Source organism: Trichosurus vulpecula, chromosome 6, assembly GCF_011100635.1.
Source record: "Trichosurus vulpecula isolate mTriVul1 chromosome 6, mTriVul1.pri, whole genome shotgun sequence".
In the NCBI taxonomy this organism is placed as follows: domain Eukaryota; kingdom Metazoa; phylum Chordata; class Mammalia; order Diprotodontia; family Phalangeridae; genus Trichosurus; species Trichosurus vulpecula.
Genome location: NC_050578.1, coordinates 82,692,365 through 82,714,253, shown reverse-complemented (window position 1 = coordinate 82,714,253; position 21,889 = coordinate 82,692,365). Strand labels below are relative to the sequence as shown.

Sequence of the window (21,889 nt, the reverse complement as noted above, 5' to 3'; positions counted from 1 at the left end):
TCACACATTGCCCTTGCTGCATATCCTGGTTTAATATCCTTTTCTTGCCATGACTAAATAAATCTTTCGTTAGCTGTTGTTTGAATGAGTGTCTCATTTCATTCTGATATCAAACATAAAGTACCTGGGGACTGGACTGAGAACAGTGGCATATGCTCCGTCGAGGTTGACAGATGATCAAGACGTTCTTTTGGTTAAGAGTGTCAGAACATTATGGGAAAATGTTAAGGAGGCAAAATGGATATTACTTGTTTGTCTCTAGCAAACCTCCCGTGTGGTCATTTTAAAATGGGTATTCACTAGAGTGGACCTCAGTGTCTGGCTTGTTATGACTTTGGAGGTAACTGAGTCCCATCTCCCTCCTTTTGTTTACAGATCCCAACTATCTGATGGCCAATGAACGAATGAACCTGATGAACATGGCCAAGCTGAGTATAAAGGGGCTGATCGAGTCAGCGCTGAACCTGGGAAGAACGCTGGACTCTGACTACGCGCCTCTCCAGCAGTTCTTTGTGGTCATGGAGCACTGCCTGAAACATGGCTTAAAAGGTACAGCCTCCTAGAGAAAGGGAGAGGGGGAGGCTCCTTCCCAGCAAGTCATCCTATGGGGTTGTTTGTTCATTCTGTCTCTGTCTCTCTCTCTCTCCCTCCCCGTCCCTCTCCCCGTCCCTCTCCCCCGTCCCTCTCCCCCTCCCTCTCCCCCTCCCTCTCCCCTTCTTCCTCTCCCTCTCTCCCTCTCTCTGTCTCTGTCTCTCCCTCTCCCTCCCCCTCCCCCCCTTTCTGTGTCTCGCTGTTTCTCTCTCTTTCTCCCCCTCTCTCTTCCCCCTCCCTCCTTCTCTCTCTGTCTGTCTCTCTGTCTCTCCCTCTCCCTCCCTCTGTTTCTCTCTTTATCTCTGTCTCTCTCTTTCTCCCTCCCCCCCCTCCCTCTCTCTGTCTCTTTCTCCTTCCCTCCCTCTTTCTCTCTCCCTCTGTCTCTCTCTCTCTGTCTCTCTCTCTCTCCCTCCCTCTCTCTCTCCCTCTCTGTCTCTCTCTCTCTCTCTCTCCCCCCCTTCCCTCCCCTCCCCCCCTCTCCCTCTCCCTTTCTCCCCTCCTCTCCCTTTCTCTCTCTGTGTGTGTCTCTCTCTCTTTCTCTCCCTCTCCCTCCCTCCCTCCCTCTCCTTCTCTGTCTCTGTATTTATATATCGGTTCACAGTTTCCATCTTTAAAGCCCACTGCCCTCGTCTCTTGGGGAATAAAGCCCTGTCTTTAGCTACGTAAAATCAACCATGGCAACATTCTATAATAGGATTTAGGGGCTGGAAGGGACAGCACCTAGTCCAACTTCCTCATTTTACACGTGATGAACCAAAACCCAGAGGAGGTGTGATGACTCACCCCGGGTTACACATTTAGTAATCAGTAGAGCTGCCATTTGAACTCACCTCTTCTGACTCTCAATCCAGTGTTCTTTCCATACCCTCATTCCTGTAAGGTGACATGGTAGATAAGCTGCTGGACTTGGAGTCAGGAGAAAACCTGAATTCAAGTCATGCTGAAATACTTCCTAGCGGTGTGACCCTAGGCAAATTCCTCACCTGCTCTGTGCCTGTTTCCTCATCTATAAAACGGGAGTAATAATTACAGCACCTCCTTCACAGGATTATCGTGATGACCCAGTGAGGTCATGTATGTGAAGGGCTCTTTGCAAGCCTTAGAATGCCGTAGAAATCCTTTGTGTTGTTCCGTCGCGTCACTTGTGTTTGACACTCTGTGACCCCATGTAGGGTTTTCTTGGCAATTCTTTGCCAATTCCTTCTCCAGCTCATTTTACAGGTGAGGAAACTGAGGCTAACAGACTCACCCAGGGTCACACAGCTAGTCAGTGCCTGAGGCTGGATTTGAACTCAGTTCTTCCTGATCCCAGGCCTGGTGCTCTAGAGTCTGCTGCACCACCTTGCTATCCACAGAAATCCTAGCTATTATTATTATTATTATTATTAATAGGTTTAATTTCTCTTGAATGCTGAAAAATTTAATGCTCCCTGTTCAACTGTCTTAGAGACTGTCAGAAAATTCTTGGCCATCATAAGGGCTACGTCCTTCGTCACCGAAGACATTCTTCAGTTGCACAAAACAGAGTTAAAAGTCTTTAACTTTGAAGTTAAAAGACACTTTGTCAAGAAGGGTGGCATGACCTCTGTCGCTCAACCACCAGCGGATTGAGGCCTGAACCAGATGTCACGAGTGAGGCTGCTTGAGTCATGTTGGTTCCTCTTTCTGGCTCCATTTCCTCCTGTATAAGATTAGATGGAATGGTCACAGACATCTTTTCCAGCTCTCTAGTTAAATAATAACCCTGTCATGTTAGTTCCAGGGCTCTCAGGGCTCCAGACAAGATTCTGCTCACAGATGGGCAGCGCCTGAATTCTACACGGGAGTGTGGGCGGCCATCTTTGGGTACTTCCAGGCCAGTGGTTTCAATACCAACAGGGGTAGGGTACACTTAAAATATATATTTGGTCCTTAGTATTTGCCGTAATATAGTGGAACACACAACAAAATTTTATTCTGCGATAGGAGAATAAAAATTTTTATAGGGCCAATAGAGCCAGGGCTAAAAGACACCGTAGGCTGAGCCATGATTCAGACATGGGTCCTTTTTATGGCCAAAGTCAGTGTTCTTTCCACTATTTCTTAATATAATGTGTCAGGTTAAAATATATCCAAATTCTAGAAAACTCTCATTCACCTGTTACCAAATAGAGGAGTAAATCAGACTTGTCTAAGGATTTTAGAGTTGATATCTTAAGAAGTGTCTGCTTCTAAAGTCATCAAACATTAATAACTCAACCAATAATATTTTTCTTTCAAAATGATGGATTATTTAATGGTGTTCTGAATTGTTAGTGCATCCTCTAAAAACATAAAACAGATGTCTTGGCAGAAATGTTCCTTCCAAAGACATTGCTCCTTTTTAAATTTTTTGTTGCCTTGATTTCACATGAGTAATTGATATTGTATTGCTTGTCTTCTCAGAGAGTGGGTTGAGGAGAGCTGGGAGGGAGGGAGGGAAAGAAATTGGAACTCAAATTTTTAAAAATATATATATTAAAAATGAACAAATAATCATTTTTGAAAAGTCATGCTAATAACTAAAAAAAATATTTTGTTGCTTAAAAGTGAATGACTGGGTTTCCAAACTAACATGCAAAATAAAAGGAAGCTTGTTTGATAACTTATGACATAAGTGGAAAGGATTTGTAGATGTAAATACTAGGAAAGAGAGAATTGCTTGATTGTTTAGGGAGGCAGGATTAAGAAGACTGAGATAGTAAACTGAGTATCAGAAATGACTGAAAGTGAGGAAGAAGATTGTGTAGGATGAAGGCTGGAGCATTAGACCTATTATTAATTGCAGTAATAATAGCTAACATTTATATAGCGCGTACTATGTGACAGTATACTAAGTGCCTTCCAAATATTATTTCATTTGACCCTCAACAACCTGGGGAGGTGGGTGCTATTATCCCCATTTTACAGATAAGGAAACCAAGACAGACATAGGCTAAGTGACTTGTAAGCTAGTAAGTATCTTGAAGCCAGATTTGAATTCAGGTCTTCCTGGTTCGAAGCCTTGCTCCCAGATACTGATTACATCTCTTCATGTCTCTGTCTCTCTGTCTCTTTTAACCTCTCCCTTCTTCCTAAATCACTGAGTGTTTGAGCTGGCCTTCACCCCATGTCTCTGATATACATGGATAATTTTAGAAAGTTAGCTCACTCTTTGGATTAGCACCCCGAGAACAGTATCTGAGGCAAAAGGAAAAAAAAATGAACAAAACTGTTTTTTTGTCTCTTTGTTTGCCTTAGCCAAGAAAACTTTTCTTGGGCAAAATAAATCCTTCTGGGGCCCACTGGAACTGGTGGAGAAGCTTGTTCCTGAAGCCGGAGAGATAACCGCAAGTGTCAAAGATCTTCCAGGCCTTAAGTGAGTAAGATATCGGATGGCTGCTCCCAGATTGAATCTCTTGTTGTTCAGTCTCAGGCTGTAAAGGGAGATATGGTACCTGGTGATTACCCAGCATCCTCACCCCCACATAAGTGCCGAGTGCATGTTATGACTGGACACTGAGGGGGAAAGGGTAGGGGACTGGTAATGTGCAAAACTAAGAACAGATTGCTACCTTCGAGGGAGAACTCACATTCTGTCTCAGGTAGAGTCTCTTCATGTCAAACCTTCCATACCTTTCTATTTGGGGGGTGGATTGTTGATTAGAAATGGTGAGCTTTGGGAAATTGGAATTATAGTGGTGATTTTCTGGCTGACTAGAAGAATAAGAAATATGTGGCTAAGAATTGACAGAATTGAGAAGATGAAAAATTGTAGTTTAAAAAAAAAAAAGGCTGGGCCATTCTAGGAAACACCTAAAATTTTCTCTTGGATGGACTTCCAGGCAAGATAGGAATGGAGAACATGGTAGGGAAGCATAGCTCTCCCCAGCAAATGTCTGAAGAAGAATCCAGAAAGACTCTTTATCGTGGAATAAAGAAATCTGAAAAGGACACAGAAGGAAGCTCAAGCATCCACTCTAAAACTGCGCTCAAAAAGGACCAATGGATCCAGGGAGAACCGCTGCACCTAATTCAAGTAAATGAAGAAACCCCAAGAGGTGGAAGGAGGAAATGAGTCAGGGATGCCAGTGAAATCTCTTGCAAACGGACCTACAGCCAGCCCCTGAACATGGGACTCTCACACCCATGTGAACACCAGCAGTCAGAGTCCTGATATGTTAGTCAGTCTGTTAGAACATGGGCATGGATCAGAACCAGCCCCCATGGTTCTTTGAATGGCAAGGTTGAACCTGGCTGTGCACTCCTTGAAGCACTGAGAGCCAAGGAGAAGACAGGGCCAAGTTATTTACTGGGTGCAAGAGGCCGTATGTGTGTGGAGGTAGGGGAAGCGTAGAAGGTGGAGAAGCAAGGTAGGGAGGGAATTGGGCAAGGGGCCCCAAGCCAGCACGATGGGCATCGTTTTGCTGTCACCTGACAAGGAAATAGCATTTACTCCCAGTATGGCTCATGCAAGAAGGCAAAGCCAAGACTAAAACCCACACTAAACAACCAAGAGATTGATTCAGAAGCCAGGGATTGAGGGGCAGAGAGTGGAGCCTAATACCAGCCATCCTGTCCAGAGTAGCAGCAGCAGCACCCTAAATACAGAGGGAATGGAACTAAACAAGTCTTAGACAACACATCCAAGGTTTCTAGATAGGATCGGGCCATATGCAAAAACCTTTAATCAGCTGAGACTGAAAATATGAATAAAAAGAAGAAAACAAATACTCTGGGTTAAAAGAAACTCCAGAAGTGTGTAACCATACCACAACTGGGAAACCTTCCAAGTAAAAAATGGGCTAGCTTCAAAGACTACAAGAGTAGCCATAAGAGAGGACATGAGAGATCAGAAGAAATTACAAATGAAATAAGTTGAGGAGGAAACAAATTAAAAGGAGAATAAATAGGGAATAAGACTTTACCCAAGTGATGGGTTCCCTTAAAAATAGAATGGAGCATGCAGAAGGCAGTGATTCTATGAGACAGCAAGAATGTTAAAATCAGAAGGTTGAAAAAAAAATGATGTTACGTTGTTAGCTATTAAAAAAAAACTGAACTGCAAAACAGGTTGAAGAGAAATAGTTCTAAGCATTATCAAATCCTGTGAAAGCTATGACTAAACCAAAAATCTGAATTCAAAAAATTGTGACTATTTCAAGAAATCGTAAAAGAAAACTGACTACATATATTAGAATCAGAGAACAAAGGGAAAATAGAATCTGCCTCCCAAAAGAATCTTCTCACTGAAAACACCTGAGAATATCATATCCAAAATTTAGATCTTCTCAGTCAGAGAAAAAATACTGAGAACAGCCAGAAAAAAAAAAGAGTTCCCACACAAAGGAACCACAATCAGCATCACATAAGACTTAATAATAATTTTGATGAAGGAGGAAGAAAAATCTTGGAAAATGATATTTCAAAAGGCCAAAGGTAACAGTTTACAAACCAATATTAACTCACTCTGCAGAAGTACATAAAATCTCAAGAGGAATCATGAGGTAGACCTTTTATAAAATACCAAGCTTGCAAGCATTTTTTTTATGAAAAGAGCAGAACCAGGTGCAAACACAAGTCAAGGTAAATCTAGAAAGGCCAATACAGTTGAAAAATTGGAAGGGGCTAAATCTGGCAAAATACTGACATTGCAATAGAAGGAGAAGGGACAAGTGTCCCTTCAGAATACTAATGTCTTTACCCAGAGAGTAAAATAAGACTACACAGGGCCTGAGTGGTTTTTATTCTGGTTGGTTCTAAGAGAAGGAAGACATAAAAAAAAGTAGGTGAGTCATGAAGATCAGGGAAAACTTAAAATATCATACCAGTGTAGCATGTTTAGAGCAACAATATACAAGCATAAGGGGTAGGCAGAGAGTGGGAATCTAATGGCATCGCTCTTATTTGAATCAGAAGAAGGACTAATAATATCACTCTGATAAGAATCATATAAAGGAGGGTAATAATACACTCATAGATGCATGAAGAGTTTGGTGTAAATAATACATCAGACTCAATAGCAAAACAAACAAGGAGAGAAATAGAATGAAGCAGAGAATAGAATCAGGGAGGGGATATTCACACAAAACCTTTAACTTCTGAGGGATGACCATAAAATTGGTATTAAAAAGATAATTATTATATATGAGGCAGGTTGGAATCTGGGCTTGGTGAAAGAAAGAAGAGGCAGGAGTTCCTACAGACCACTTTAATTATGGATCACTAGTATTGATTAGGGGCAGCTAGGTGGTACACAGTGGACAGAGCACCAGGAGTCAGGAAGATCTGTCTTCAAATCCAGCCTCAGACACTTGCTAGCTGTGTGACCCTGGAAGGTCATTTAACCTCTATTTGCCTCAGTTCCTCGTCTGTAAAACGGAGACACTGGAGGAGGGAATAGCAAATCACTCCAGTGGCTTTGCCAAGAAAACCCCATGGACAGAGTTCATGGGGTCACATAGAGTCAGACATGGCTGAACATTGAACAACAAAATGTTAATTAAATTCTTTGTCTTTCTCTACCCTCTTATTTGGAAATGGCTGTTGTGGGGGAAGGGGAGTCCATGATGGAGGGATAGCCATAACAATGCATTTTATTGGGGTGGTCACCCATAAAACAGGAGGGGAGCAGAGTCAATTAAAAAATAGAAAATACCAATGTGTTGTTGATAAGAAGCACCCTTGAAAAACCTGAAGGTTCAGAGCAATCAATTGAAGGGCTGCAGTCAAATTTATTATGCTTTGGAGAAATTAGTAGTCATGTTATCTCACAATGCCAGTGTAGAATTAGACAGGGTTAAAAGATAAGGAGGGAGACTAATTTATGTTGAATATACATGTGGATATGCATATGCCACCAAACATAATAGCCAAATACTTAAAAGAAAAATCAATAGAATTGTAGGGAGAAGTAGACACCAAAGTTATAGCAGTTGAGGATGACCACAGCGTGCCTCTTCAGACCTAGACAAATCTACCCAAAAATAATAGTATTAGAAAATCATCCCCCAGCCCTTCAGTTGCTACCTGTATCACTTAGGGAGAATTAGCCATTTATTCTCCGTAGAGTCCACTTGCCAGAGTGAGTCAGGATTATAAGAGGGAGTCTCCAGCCAATGTCCCCCCAGGAATGCAGGATTGGTTCACGATTAGGTAAACTGTAAACATAACAGACCATACTGATAACCAAATACATTTAAATGATGTAATTATGTCTATAGATATTTTAAAAAAATACTTTGATGCAGTACAGTATCAGATCTCAAACTCTTATTACAAAGCAGGAATCATGAAAACTTTTTGGTACTGGTTAAAAAAAATAGAAAAATTGATAATGAGAGCAGATTAGAGACGCAAGATCCAGAAGCAATCGAACATGGTAGCCTAGTGTTCACTAAACCCAAGGATTTTGACTATTCAGGAGCAAACTCAAAAACAGCCTGTCAAGAATTTAGTTTCAACTTTCATCTCAAATCGTGTAACAGAATAAATTCCAAGTGGACACATGATCTAGATATGAAATGTCATAAATTAGAAGAGATCAGGAAAGAAAATGCCTTTCATAATAATGGAGAGGGAAAGAGATTTTGTCTGAATGAGGGGTAGAGATGTTCACAGGAGATTAAATGGACAATTCTATGAAAACTGGAAAGTTTTCCCAGAAATAAAATGCAGCGAAAATTAGATGAAAACATCTTCGTAGCAAATTTCTCAGATAAAGTTTGATATCCAAACAATATGTGGAGTTATATGAAGATAGAATCCATTCCCAAAAAATAAATAGTCATAGAGTATGAACAGGCAGTTCTCCAAAGGAAAAAGAAAAATAAGTTATGGATAGCCATTGGCAATAATGCTCCAAATCTCTAGTAATAAGGGAACTGCAAATTAAGACAGTTCTGAAAGACCCTAGCCTTATCAGATCAGCAAAAAATACAAAAACAGAAACTGGCAGTTGTTGGCAGGGCTTTAGCAGAACAGGCACAACAATTCCTTGTTGAAGGAACTGTGAAGAGGTTCAGCTGTCCCTGTAAGCAATTTGGAGCTGTCCCCAAAAAGTCATCACACAGTATGGTTTTATCCCAAGGAAATAAAAGGAAAAGGACCCACCTCTCCAAACAGCACATTATTGTACTGTAAGAAATTATGGAAGAGATGGATTCAGAGAAACCCGGGAAGAATTTTATGAGCTGACACCGAGTGAATTGAGCAGAACCAGACTACAATCTTGTAAAGGAAAACAGCTGTGAAAGACTTAAGAACACAAATTGGTTCAGTGACTACTTGTGATTCCTAGAAGCCTAGGGATGAGAGGTATTGGATTCCCAAATGCAGAATGAGACATAAGTTTTTAGATAGGCAGGGCCAATGTATGGGGGTGTGTGTGTGTGTACACTTACTTGTAACAAGACAGAGATTTTATTTTTGTGTTTGGATTAGTGATAGTGACTCTAAAATTAAAAAGGAAAGAAAAAGTGTTGATGATTCTTCTTTTATACAATCAGAAAATAGCAGAAGGACCTTTAGAAGATGACACAGATGAGCAGGGGAGGTGTTGGAAATAATATGTTAAATTTGAAATATTTAAAAATAATTGTAGTGTGGGCACCCTTTTTCTATTCTTCGTATGGAGAAATATTTCCATTTCTTGATGTTTGTCCATGTCATAATAATAAAAAAAGACAATTTTTAAAAATATTCTCTAAGACGTTTTAAGGGGGAAATGGCAAATCTGCTCAAAAAGTTACATTTGATTTGGGGTGGCGGGGTGTTGGGGGATGATGGCCATGGGGATGTTGTTGATCACCTACACGTTCCATGCTGAATTTCTTAGTTCTCCTCTAGTAACTTCTGGTCAGACATTTGCAGCCATCGTTCAAGGAGGTCTCTTTGTGCAGATCTAAGAGGAAAATTCTCCTCTAGGTCATTTGGTGGAAACCACAGAGAGAAGTGCACTGCAGATAGAATGCTGCCCTGCAGAGGTTTCTGCCTGGAATCACTGAGGTCAAGCTCCCAGTGACTGAATGGTAACATATCTCTCACCTTGCTTTTACATGTCTTTTAGGACACCTGTGGGCAGAGGGAGAGCCTGGCTCCGCTTGGCATTGATGCAGAAGAAGCTCTCAGAATATATGAAAGCCTTGATCAATAAGAAGGAGCTTCTCAGGTGAGAGTCACATCTTAGAGAGCTTTACTCCTTGTGGAGGAACTTCCTACCTGAAAGAAAGAGATTTGTGTTTTCTACTCGAAATGTGCCTGGCATCCTCCAGACAGAAAGGTGTTCCGTCTCTCAAACAAAGCTGAATGTCATGTAATGATAATGATCTAGCTCAGCCCTGGTGAAGAGTTGACAAAATACACCTCTTCCCTTCTTGGCAGACTTGGGGAAATCTGGGTGTGTAATCTTGCATATACCGTCAGATATGGTTGCTGTGTTGGTTGATTTTACTAAAATGTTTTTTTCTGTCTTTTTAATTCTTTATTTCTTTTGTTCATTCTTCCTCTTTTTTCCCTCCCTTGCTCTCTTTCTCTTTCCCTTCCTTTGTTCTTTTTCTTTCTTGTTTCTTCCTTTTTTCTTTCCTTCCTTCTCTTCTTTCCTTCCTTCCTTCTTTCCTTCCTTTTTTTCCTTCCCTTCTTTCCTTCCTTCCTTCCCTTCTTTCCTTCCTTCTCTTCCTTCCTTTTCTTCCTTCCTTCCTTCCCCCCTTCCTTCCTTCCTTTCTCATCTAGGCCTTCCCTATGCCAGTGAAATCAAAGATCCATCCAGTCCCTATCTTTATCCCTAAGGAAAGGACATATTTTTAAATAAAAGTTGTATAAAAAACAAAGATGTTAATAAAAATAACTTTAAAAAAAAACTTGTTTCACTCCAAACTTCTCACCTTAGAACAAGGAAGGCTTTTGAACCATTCATTGTATAGGTGGTGCTTGGCAGCGACTCATAATAAGACTTTCAGGAATCTGAGAAAACCAGGCAGCTGAGAGAGCATTACGGGAGTTTTTAGGAGCTGAGCAGAGACTTAATTAGGCCACTGAACAGAGTAGCCTAGTACAGGTGGGAAACAGAGCCTGGTGGATCCTGCCTGGGCTTAGATGTGCTGCTTCCTTGCTGCCACCACTACTAGGGACCATTTTTGCTAGAGAAAGTTCACGCAAGCTTAGAAAACCCAAGCCCATTTACCACCACCCTGTCTTCCACTTGGTGGAGGAATGGAAGTATTCCAGTGCATAGTGCACTGTTTTGAATTGAATCAAGGGGAGGATCCATCCATGGATCTCCAGAGGTGAGCTTCCCCCATACCCTTCCTACTCCTTCCTTCTCCTGGGCCCATTCTCCTCCAGTTGAGTCAGCAAATATTTATACAAAGGCCTACCAAGTGCTAATCACTGAGGGATCAAAAGAACAATGACCTTTCCTAGTTTTTGTGAAACAAAACTACTTACTGTGTAACTAGGGAGGAAAGACTTAACCGCCACAAAATTGTTGATAATGGTAGCATATGATACACAACATAAGTGCGATAGAAATTCAGAAGCTGGATATGGGCCCTGGAGCAGATCACCCATCAATGGCAGACCAGGGATTAGTCTCTTGTCTTTGGGTCATCATTGACCATGTGTAAGTTCCATGCTAGATTACCTCTTTTCAAGATTCTCCACTTGGCCACATTTCTCTGCTCTCTGTAACTGTATCTCATGGGGAAAAAAAGTCTCTATATAGTGGCCCAACAGAGATGTTAGTTAGCTAGGACAGAGCCAAGATTTCTTAGATTTTGAAGGCAAGAATGCTGACTCTGGTGTCCTCCACTTCTGAATGCGTAGATCACCCAGGTTTTGAGGAGAGTTATCGGAAGAACAGAACGATTATGGAGCCAAGATGCTTCAGGTTTGCCTCAATATACAGAGTGAAAATAACTCATCCCTAAACTAGTGTTTGTTTATCCAGCTTAGAACTCAGCCATGTCCTTTGTTCCTTCTCCCTTTGACTTTCAGAAATTTCTCAACTTGCTAAGAGAGACTCACCAAGCAAAAGGAACAGAAGGAAAAATCAGATCTAGTCCAGTTCATATCATCTCTGAACAAATTAAAACACTTGGGTGAAATTAACTGTTCAGATACAACAACGTCCTTTTTTCTGACTCTGATTTAATTAAGGTTATAGAATTCTTGAGAAGTTTATGGGTGTGAACCTTCTCCTGGGTTTGTCTTGCAGTGAATTCTATGAGCCCAATGCCCTGATGATGGAAGAGGAAGGGGCAATCATCGCTGGTTTGTTAGTGGGTCTGAATGTCATTGATGCTAATTTCTGCATGAAAGGAGAAGATTTGGACTCCCAGGTATGCAGCTGCAGGCAGCCCACACATCGTTCTGGGTTAAATGATCCTCTCAGTATCTAGGTCAGCATGGTTCCAACAACCAAATTAAAGAAGAGTCTTAAAAATGAGTGACAGTTAGGTGTCCTTTAATTAATTGTCTTGTGAATATAAGAGATAAGGGACCTTGCATAGCCCCTAGATAGGTTCTTTTTTTTTTTTAATGCTTTCCAAAAGCCAGCATTTGATACATAGTCTTCTCTCCCCTAATTATACTGCATTGCTATAAATCTTCCCCTCTCCTGACTGAAATGCTAGAGATGAATCACTGTCAAGTTTCACCCTGGGGGACGGAGAACTCAGGATTGGAAAAGGGAGAAGAAAAAGAGGTGGTATTTGAAAGTGAATTAAAAAGAAATAGGATGAAAGAAAATGAGAATTTTTTTCTTCTTCAATTTTTTTTAACATTTTTATTTAAAGTTTTGAGCTCCAAATTCTGTCCCTCCCTCCCCCATCCCTGAGATGGTAAGCAATCATATCTAGGTTATCCCCATGCAATCATGTAAAACATTTCCATATTTGTCATTTTTTATAAGGAAAAAGGAAAAAATGAAAGAAAGTGAAAAATAGCATGCTTTATTCTGTATTCAATCAGTATCAGTTCTTTCTGTGGAGGTGGATTGTATACTTCATCATTAGTCCTTTGGGATTGTCTTGGATCACTGTATTACTGAGAATAGCTAAGTCATTCATAGTTCCTCATTGAACAATAGTGCTGTTACTATGTACAATGTTCTCCTGTCTCTGTTCACTTCACTATGCATCTGTTCATGGAAGTCTTTCCAGATTTTTCTGAAATCATCTTGCTTGTCATTTCTCATACCACAGTAATAATACCTTACAGCCATATACCACAGTTTGGTTAGCCATTCCCCAATTGATGGGCATACCTTTGATTTCCAGTTTTTAGCACCACAAAAAGAGCTGCTATAAATATTTTTGTACAAATACATCCTTTTCCATTTTTTGGATGTCTTTGGGACATAGACCTAGTAGTGGTATTGCTGGGTCAAAGGGTGTGCACATTTTTGTAGCCCTTTGGACATAGTTCCAAATTGTTCTCCAGAATGGTTGGATCAGTTCACAACTCCACCAAGAGTGCTTTAGTGTCCCAGTTTTCCCCCATCTCCTCCAATATTTTTCTTTTTTGGTACATCAGCCACTTCGATAGGTGTGAGGTGGTACCTCAGAGTTGTTTTAATTTGCATTTCTCTGATCAATAGTGATTTAGAGCATTTTTTCACATGACTATAGATAGCTTTGATTTCTTTGTCTGAAAACTGCTTGTTTATATCCTTTGACAACTTATCAATTGGGGAATAACTTGTATTTTTATAAATTTGACTTAGTTCTCTATATATTTGAGAAATGAGGCCTTTATTAGAGGTACCTGTTAGAAATTCTTTTTCCCAGTTTTCTTCTTTCCTTATAATTTTAGTTGCATTGGTTTTGTTTTTTAATTTGTATAATCAAAACTCTCTATTTTATATTTTGTAATACTCTCTATATCTTCCTTGGTCTTAAATTCTTCCTTTATCCATAAATCTGACAGATAAACTAGTCCATGCTCTCTTTTTTTTTTTTAGCTTTGAAAGTAGCATGCGGAATTTACTATATATTCATAAAAAACAAGCTGTACATAATACAGATTGATGGTTTCATACAAAATTCTCTTTTTCTCTTCTACTTTGTATATGAGAATTTCATGCTGTCTTAATTTGCTTTATGTATAAATCTTGCATGCATTTTGACCTTACCTCAGTACATGGAGTGAGATATGCTGGTCAAATACCTAGTTTCTGCCATACTGTTTTCCAGTTTGCCCACCAGTTTTTGTCACATAATGAATTTTTGTTCCAAAAGCTTGGATCTTTGGGTTTACCGTATACTAGATCACATGGTCATTTACTATAACGTAATTTGTACCTAATCTATTCCGCTGATCCACCATTCTATTTCTTAGCCAACACCAGATTGTTTAGATGATTACCAAGTTGTAATACAGTATGAGATCTAGTATGGCTAGGGTAGGCCACCTTCCTTTGCAGAAAATGAGAATCTTAAAGATCATGAGATGGGGGTAGCGTTTGGTGAGAAGTAGGCTAAGAGGAACACTGAGCAAAGACCAAGTCCTCCTGACTTCACTTGTCTGTGTCCTCTTTTTTTCATCTGCAGAGTTTCCTTAGAGAAGTTGCTTCTTTATCAAACTAAATTCCAGCCCTCCAGTCCAACTTCTTTTTTCTTCTTCTTCAAGTTTTGCGGTATTTATCCATAGATACAAGTATATATAGTCAGGACAGGAGCATGACTTGATAAATTAAGTAGACTTGATTTCAGTACAAGGTAACATCTCTTTTTCATCACAAATCACCGGTCTCCATCCTGCCAGGTGGTGCAGTAGATAGAGTCTACATGTGGAGTCAGGAGAACCTGAGTTAAAATCCCACCTCAGACCCTTACAAGATTTCTGACCCTAGGCAGTGCACTTTATTGCTGCCTGTCTCAGTTTCCTTATCTATAACATGGGGATAATAACAACTTCTGCATCAGGGTTGTTGTAAGGATAAGATGAGATGATATTTGTGAAACACTTTTCAAACATGAGATAATATTAGATAATACTGTAAAACATTTTGCGAACTGCAAAGTGGCATATAAATGTTGGCTGGATTCCTTTCTTCTCATCCCCTTACTCCTCCATTCTTCAGTTAGTTGCCACATTGTGTAAATTTTACCTTTTCTCTACTTGAAAAGTCCTTATCACCTGTCACCTGGACTACTGTGAAAGCCTCCTAACTGGCCTCCAGGCTTTCCCCGCTCTATCATCTGCCCTGCACAAAGCTACCAAATTAGTGCTTCTGAAGTGTGGGATCTGCCATCCCACTGTCCATTGGCCAAGGATGCAATTCAGACTATTGCGATTGGCTTTTTAAATACCTTCACAGTCTGATTCTCCTTGCCTGCCTTTCTGAGCTTGTTGTAAATGTGCCTGGTTATGCCTGAGCAAGGTGTTTCACCTTCTGTCTTTGCTCTGGCCATCCCTTTTATCAGGAATGTGTAGTCCCTCCTTGCTGCTACATCACAGAATCCCTGTGTTCCCTTGAGGCTCCTCGAAGGCACCACCTCCCCCACAGGAGGCCAGATTCCCCACCCCCCAATCGCTTGCCTAGATCTAGTGTGTTCCTGTTTTTCCCCCAATAGAATATAAGCTCTCTGAGGGCAAGTGCAGCTTCCTTTTTGTCTTTACATCCCTTATACATCCCTAATTCCTAGCATAATTTTTTAGAGTAGGTATTCAAATGCTTTCTGATTAAATGAATGAATGACTGGCTAAAATTTGATGCTGTAGAACTTAGGACCTGTTTGGACAGGAGATGGTAAAACTCTTAATTTATATTAAATCTTGGAAATTATTCTTGTAGGTTGGAGTTATAGATTTTTCAATGTATCTCAAGGATGGGAACAGCACTAAAGGTAGTGAAGGGTAAGTAATACAAGGAAAAATGGGTTTCCTTTTCCTGTTGTTATATTTTTTAGTTGTTGGGAGTCCATGATAAAGGTGTGATTGATCATTTTGAAAATGGTGGACATGGAAAGGGCAACCATGGCTGAATTCTTAAAGGGTGTTGTTTATTTAAATTAGAGTCTTTTCAAACTTTGTGGTCTCAGGGACACCTTTATGCTCTTAGAAATTAAGGAACACCCCCCCCAGCTTTTGTGGGGTATAGCTGTTGATATTTATCTTATTAGAAATGTAAATGTTTTAGGATTATTATGAAAATAGTTTTGACTTTTAGGAGTCGTTGAAAAGGTCTGGACAACACTTAGAGAACCAGAACCACTGGCTTAAAAAGATTTGTTCACTCAGTGGATTGTAGCTACTTCTCAATTTCAAAAGACAGCACCCCTCCCTTTAAGGTCTAATTATAAACTAATAAAAGCCTGAGATTAGACTTTAATAACTATTTAGCTGTCTTAAATTTTTGTTCAAATAAACATTCTGCAGCATAGAAATAGACCAAAAATAGAAGCACTGTGTTCAGCTCATAAATTAATAGATGTGGAACAGTTACACAGATATCTTTCAGCCTGGTTGGGATAACTGCTTTATTGTGGTGTTCTCTGTTAGAGCTAAGAGGCATTTCCATCCTTAAAAAAAAAAAAAAAAAAAGCTCCCTTAATCCTAGATTCTGGAGAGCTGGGTTCTGATTATGACCCACGTGTGATGTTCTCTAAGTCACCTCACTTTTCTGGGTTTTGTCCCTAAAACGAGGAGCATAGATGACTGACTCCAGGGTCTCTTTCCTGTTCTGAAATTCTGCAGTGGTCATCTTCTATTTTTGGAAAGTCACGCGATGTTCCATTTTCTCTAAATTAAAATCTAGACATGTGTACTTTTGTACATGTTGAAACACTCAGGTCTTGGTAAAGACCTCTTTTGGCACCCAAGTTCTTTCTCCTCCAATTGATCATAGAGGTTTTATATAATCATACCACCATAGAGTTTTCTTTTTCTGAGTGAGAAAACTGAATTCCAGAGAGTTTAAGGGACTTGCCCAAAGCAATGCAGATTGTGTATTACAAAGCCAGAATTTGAACCAGAACTCAAATACGTTGAGAGATTTGATCCATTTTTAAACTTTTAAAGCTTTTAAAATTTTTAAGCTTTTAAAGTGACTTAGGTGTATGTATGTATAGCAGAAACAGTGTGCAGATATCATCAGAAACGTGAGATTAACAAATTTAGAGCCAACTCCACTCCAAATGTTCATAGGGACTATTTGTGCCCGACCTGTGGTAGAGCCTTCCTGGCTTATATTCATCTACTCAGCCAATCGGATGCATTGTACCTGAACTCCAACATAGTGATGTCAGTTTGGTCCTTTCTGATTACAAAGGACAACAACCATCATGCCATTACAGTCAATGATGACCTTGGAAAAAAATCACATAACCTTGTTGTATCCTCAGTGCTCACCACAGTACAGTGTCTAGCACATAGTAGGTATTTACTAAATGTTTTTTGGATTGATTGATTGGACAAAATGGAACAGACCCCATTACAGATGGAAAATGGACTTTAATTAAATTGGGCCTTGTGGCTGTCAGGATGGGAGTCCGTATTTGTTAGGAGGAAGCAATTCAGTTAAAGAATTAAGGGATATTTCCCTCATACCGACCAACAAGCCACATTGTTCAAGTTTTTAAAATTGTAGAAAGACTTTATGAATTGCGGGCACTCCATGTGCGGAAACTCCCTTTCATCGGTATAGGACTTTTCTATAACTGTGGTCTCACAATATAATCCTATATAAGGATGTAAACAATTTGCCCTTATTGATTAACAAGGTATTTTTCCCCGTTTACCTTTTCATGTCTCTCTTGAGCTTTGTATTTGAAGATCAAATTTTAAACTGTGGTCACAGAGCTAGTATTTATCAGATACCGGACTTGAACCAAGGTCTTGGTGCTGACTCCATGCTGAGGCATGTAGGCAGGATGCAAGGCTGCCTAGCACACTGAACATACAAGGGCATTGCATCCTGGTACTCAGCTCCCTTTTCTGGGCCTGTTTTTATGTCATCCTCATTTTTTGTTTTGCGAAATGGAGGGAGGGGAATCATCACTCTTGTATCATTAAGTATTTATTATATATATTTATTAGGTAATTTTCATTTCTTTTTTTTTCTCAGAGATGGCCAAATTACTGCTATTTTGGATCAGAAGAACTATGTAGAAGAACTCAACAGACATTTGAAGTAAATAATGAATAAATAATATTACCTTAACCTTAATTTTGATGGAGGGAAGAGAACAGAGGGAAAGGGAATATTATTGGCTGAAAGGTACTAGAGATGGGTCTTGACCCATTTAAAGGTGCTCTAGCCAAAAGCATCTCACAGTCATTGGTAATCTCCCCAAACGGCTCTTGGTTTAAATGTGCTTCAGCAGTTACATGCAGTAGACCCCAAGTCAGCCCAACTGGAATCTTTTTTTTCCTTTGGTTTTAAGCTTTTTGCAATTTAAATACTGTCTCCCCAGGAACCCAGCCCTCCCCCCTCACCAACGCCCAATCAATTCCTAAGTCTTCCTCTTACTACCTCCAAAATGTCTCTCACATTCGTCCCCCCTTTTTACTCCATTCACACTGCTACCACTGTAGTCCAGGCCCTCATCACTAGGTGCTTAGACAATTCCAGTAGCTGCCTCATTGGTCTCCTTCCTCAAGCCCTAGCCCTGCTCCAGTCCGTCCTCCACAAAGCAGCCAAACTGATTCTCCAAACATCTAGGAGTGAACATGTAACTCATAACCCCCAGTGGCTCCTTGGTACGTAAAGGCTCAAATACGAACTCTTCATTTGGCCTTCTCATTCCATGACAATCCAGCTCCACACTGGTGTTACAACTTTATTATATAGATGTTACTCCTTTCATGCACTCTTCTGGTTCAACTGAACTGTGTTGTTGTTCAGTCATGTCTGACTCTCTGCAACCCCATTTGGGGTTTTCTTGACAAAGATCCTGGAGTGGTTTGCCATTTCCTTCTCCAGCTCATTTTACAGATGAGGAAATTGAGGCAAACAGGGTTGAGTGACTTGCCCAGGGTCACACAGCTAGTGAGTGTCTGAGGCCAGATTTGAACTCAGGAAGATGAGTCTTCCTGGCTCCAGGCCCAGCGCTCTGTCTACTACACCACCTGTCTGCCCCTCCCCCACCCAACTGTCCTTTATGCTGTTTCTCAAACCCATCCCTATATCTCCCTTACCTGCCTTTGCCTAGGTTGTCCACCCAGTACCTAGAATAGTAGCTAACATTCCTACCACCCTTGGAGGTTTGTAGAAGCTCTTTACCTATATGAATCTCATTTGTTCTGTCTCCTAGACTCCCTAGTCTGCTTTAAACAAAGTCTAAGCACTACCTTTTCTACCTGAGGCTTTTTTTCCTACCCTGACCCCAACACCCAGCTGCTAGTGCTTTCCTCTCCAAAATTACCTTGTGTTTAGTTCATTTTCGAACATATATATATGTATATACGAATATATTTAAAAATGCACGTGTTGTCTATCCTGATAGAATATAATCCCCTTGAAGGGACTGGTTAATTTTTTTTCTTTGCATTCTTAGTGCCTGGCACATGGTAGGCATTTAGTAAATGCTTGTTAGTTGGGTTGGTTATTTTTTTTTTTATAATCGCCACTGAGGAACTAAATCCCCCTGGCATTGTTTTACCCCAACTCTAGGTTTTTCAAATCAATGTGTGGTTTACCTGGTATTTTTGAGGGATTATTAAGAATTTAAAGGTATATGACTTAAGCAATTGACCAAGGGAGAGAGAAGCCTTTTCTTTCAGTAGGTCATTTAGTAGTTTAGTCCCTGGGGATTTATACACAATTGTTCACCTTTGGGTCAATTACTTGATCTCTTTGTCCCTTACAGTCCTCCATCTTTAAGGACTGTAGTAACCATCCAAGCCATCAACATCATCATTAGTGTTCCCCATGGGTATATACCTCAAGCATTTGGTGCTTTGTAAAACTGTAGGTGGGCAAAGCGCCATTAGTACTAAATACAAACTCGATTTAATAAATGCTGAGTGGAGTGGTTGGTTGGATCTTTTGGGGGACTTTTGATAAAAGAACACTTTGCACATATTTGTTAAAACCTAAAGTGGCTGTTGTGGGGGTGGGGGGGGAGAAGGGGAGGATAGATGGGGGCAGGGACAGAGGCCAGCTGTACCTAACAGGAGCAGTTATCAGTAATCAATTATAGGGTCCTGATGGAGTTTCATTGTGTCCCCCTCCTAAATTACATTCTCTGTAAGAGTAGGGACCAACCTCTTATTTATCACCTTCATTACTCAGCACAGTAATATGCATAGTCATCATCTTCATTGAATTCATGTTGAATAAAAGGACAGTAATTTGTTCAGTTAGATTCAGTACCTCCTTTATAACTTTCATTATGTCCCAGTGTTGAGTGACCTGGATCTCCACTAAGATTTCTTTGAGAATATTATCCTTAAAGACAAATTTCTTACAAATAATCATTCCAAATCTTAGTTTAGCCTGATGATAGTTATTAGTGAAAAATGTAAGCATGCTCTTACTAATGGTTTTGTTGATCATTCTTCTGTAACATGGGTTGGTTGTATTGTAATAGACTTCAGTGGCATGTTCAGGTCCAGTGTTGAATGATGAAATCATGCTTGCTGGTTGAAGATAGCCATTTTTTTAAATAATATCATTCAAATGTGCCTTGGTTTTTTTTTTTTCTGTTTGACAGTGCAACAGTCAACAACCTCCAGGCCAAAGTGGATGCCTTAGAAAAGTCTAACACTAAGCTCACCGAGGAGGTAGGTGTGTTAGGGCATTTCTGGGGTGGTTGGTTGAAGAATTTCTAATCTTCACAGCCCTTGCTGTGTGGTAATTACCAGGCACAGGTGATTCCTCTTGGGCCCAAGTTAGATTCACTCTCCTTTTGTTGAGAATTTTGAGTTTGCGGAACTTGGGAACACCTGCCCTCTAAGACCGCATTCATTCTTCATTTTTCAGTCTAAGAAAACAGTCATGGACTCTAGGTGGAGCATGTAATAGTTTTGTCCATTGACGCTTGTGCAAAGTGGCTGTTCAAGTTGAGGACATTGCTGATTGTATTTATGAGGATGCTGTGTTTGTGCCAAGGAGAGAGGTGCTGGTAATTTATTTTGACTCTCATGCAAGGTTGAGCTAGCATTGTTTATGCTGAATCAGTACTTTTGGTCAGACTGTTAGTCCAGGAGTAAAAAAAAAGAGTAGTTGTGATTGAACTTCAGAAGCCTCTCCTCTCACTTAATCATTAACCCCACAAACCCAGCAAAGATAACTTTCTGAGCTTCTCTTAACCATGCCACCTTAGACACTTAGGAGATAAAGTAATGCTAGACAAGTGACTTGAACCTCTTTTGAAAGCCTCATCTGCAAATTGGGGATAGTTAAAACACCTAGTTCACCGATGTTGTGAGCATTCATTGAGATAATGTATAGAAAGTGCTTTGCAACCTTGGAGTGCCATCTAAATATGAGCTCTTGGCTGACTTATTATCAAACTCTTTGGTGAGATAACTTGGAGCTGCCCAATGAAATCAGGGAAGGGTATTCAAGTAGGTTGACATGTTGACATCAACCATGCCATGCACCAGACTGGACAGTCTTGCGGGTACCATCTTTCTTTCAATAGAAATAGCAGTAGAAAAGTACTTCTAGCCTTAACAGTGTGAACTGGCAGGGAGGGGGATCAGCAAAAAGCTCATATGCCTGATTTTGTCTGCACTTTTATGCAGAAGGGGAATTTAAAAGGTACTTTCCAAGGCTGGGGGAAAAAAGTGCCTGGTCTTCATTTTGAAGGCTGATTCAAGACTTGGGACAATCTTATGCTTTATTAATTAAGGCATCAGAAAATACATATTTCAAATGCAAAGTTCCCTGCTCCTGGGCTTAGCATTATGGAGTAATTAATTATCCAATGAAATGTAAAACTATTTTGGGTGCAATGATTTCCTCATTAGGTCTTTATGATTTGTTGGAGAAGGAGGAGAGGGAACAGATTAAGACCAAAAACTCATCTGAGATCACTGGAAATGACAAAGCCCCTTCTATTCTCAGTTTTTCACTTCCCTAACAGGAGAAGAAAACAGCCTGGTTTGCAGATCTTTTTTTTAAGAAGTACTTAAATTAGTTGGAGGCCTGTGTCTTAGAAATTCTGACCAAAAAAAATTAAATTTTAAAATTAAAAGTTAAATAAAAAGAAATTGAGGTGGTGCAGAGAATTTGAGAGACATAAGTTATGCTCCAACTAATCCCAGCATTCAAACCTATTTAGTTAATGTGTTGGTGTTTCTCCCAGTTCTTCAGTCACTGAATCACCTCCAGGTGGTGATGTCCTGTGCAATG

General features: G+C 40.2%; 1 protein-coding gene across 11 annotated transcripts in view; it reads left to right on the top strand.

The window, feature by feature from the left end:
* Positions 1 to 21,889, top strand: part of RUFY3 (RUN and FYVE domain containing 3) — a 129,755-nt gene that overhangs the window by 75,319 nt on the left and 32,547 nt on the right. For all 11 annotated transcript variants that reach the window (XR_005010658.1, XM_036762962.1, XM_036762963.1 and 8 more), the window contains 7 exons: positions 376 to 549; positions 3,850 to 3,967; positions 9,656 to 9,757; positions 11,801 to 11,924; positions 15,383 to 15,444; positions 17,654 to 17,719; positions 20,244 to 20,313. Coding sequence is in view for 10 of the 11 variants with exons in the window: in XM_036762962.1 (XP_036618857.1) it covers positions 376 to 549; positions 3,850 to 3,967; positions 9,656 to 9,757; positions 11,801 to 11,924; positions 15,383 to 15,444; positions 17,654 to 17,719; positions 20,244 to 20,313 (716 nt within the window). In the remaining variant the exon portion in view is untranslated. The remainder of the gene's footprint in view (positions 1 to 375; positions 550 to 3,849; positions 3,968 to 9,655; positions 9,758 to 11,800; positions 11,925 to 15,382; positions 15,445 to 17,653; positions 17,720 to 20,243; positions 20,314 to 21,889) is intronic.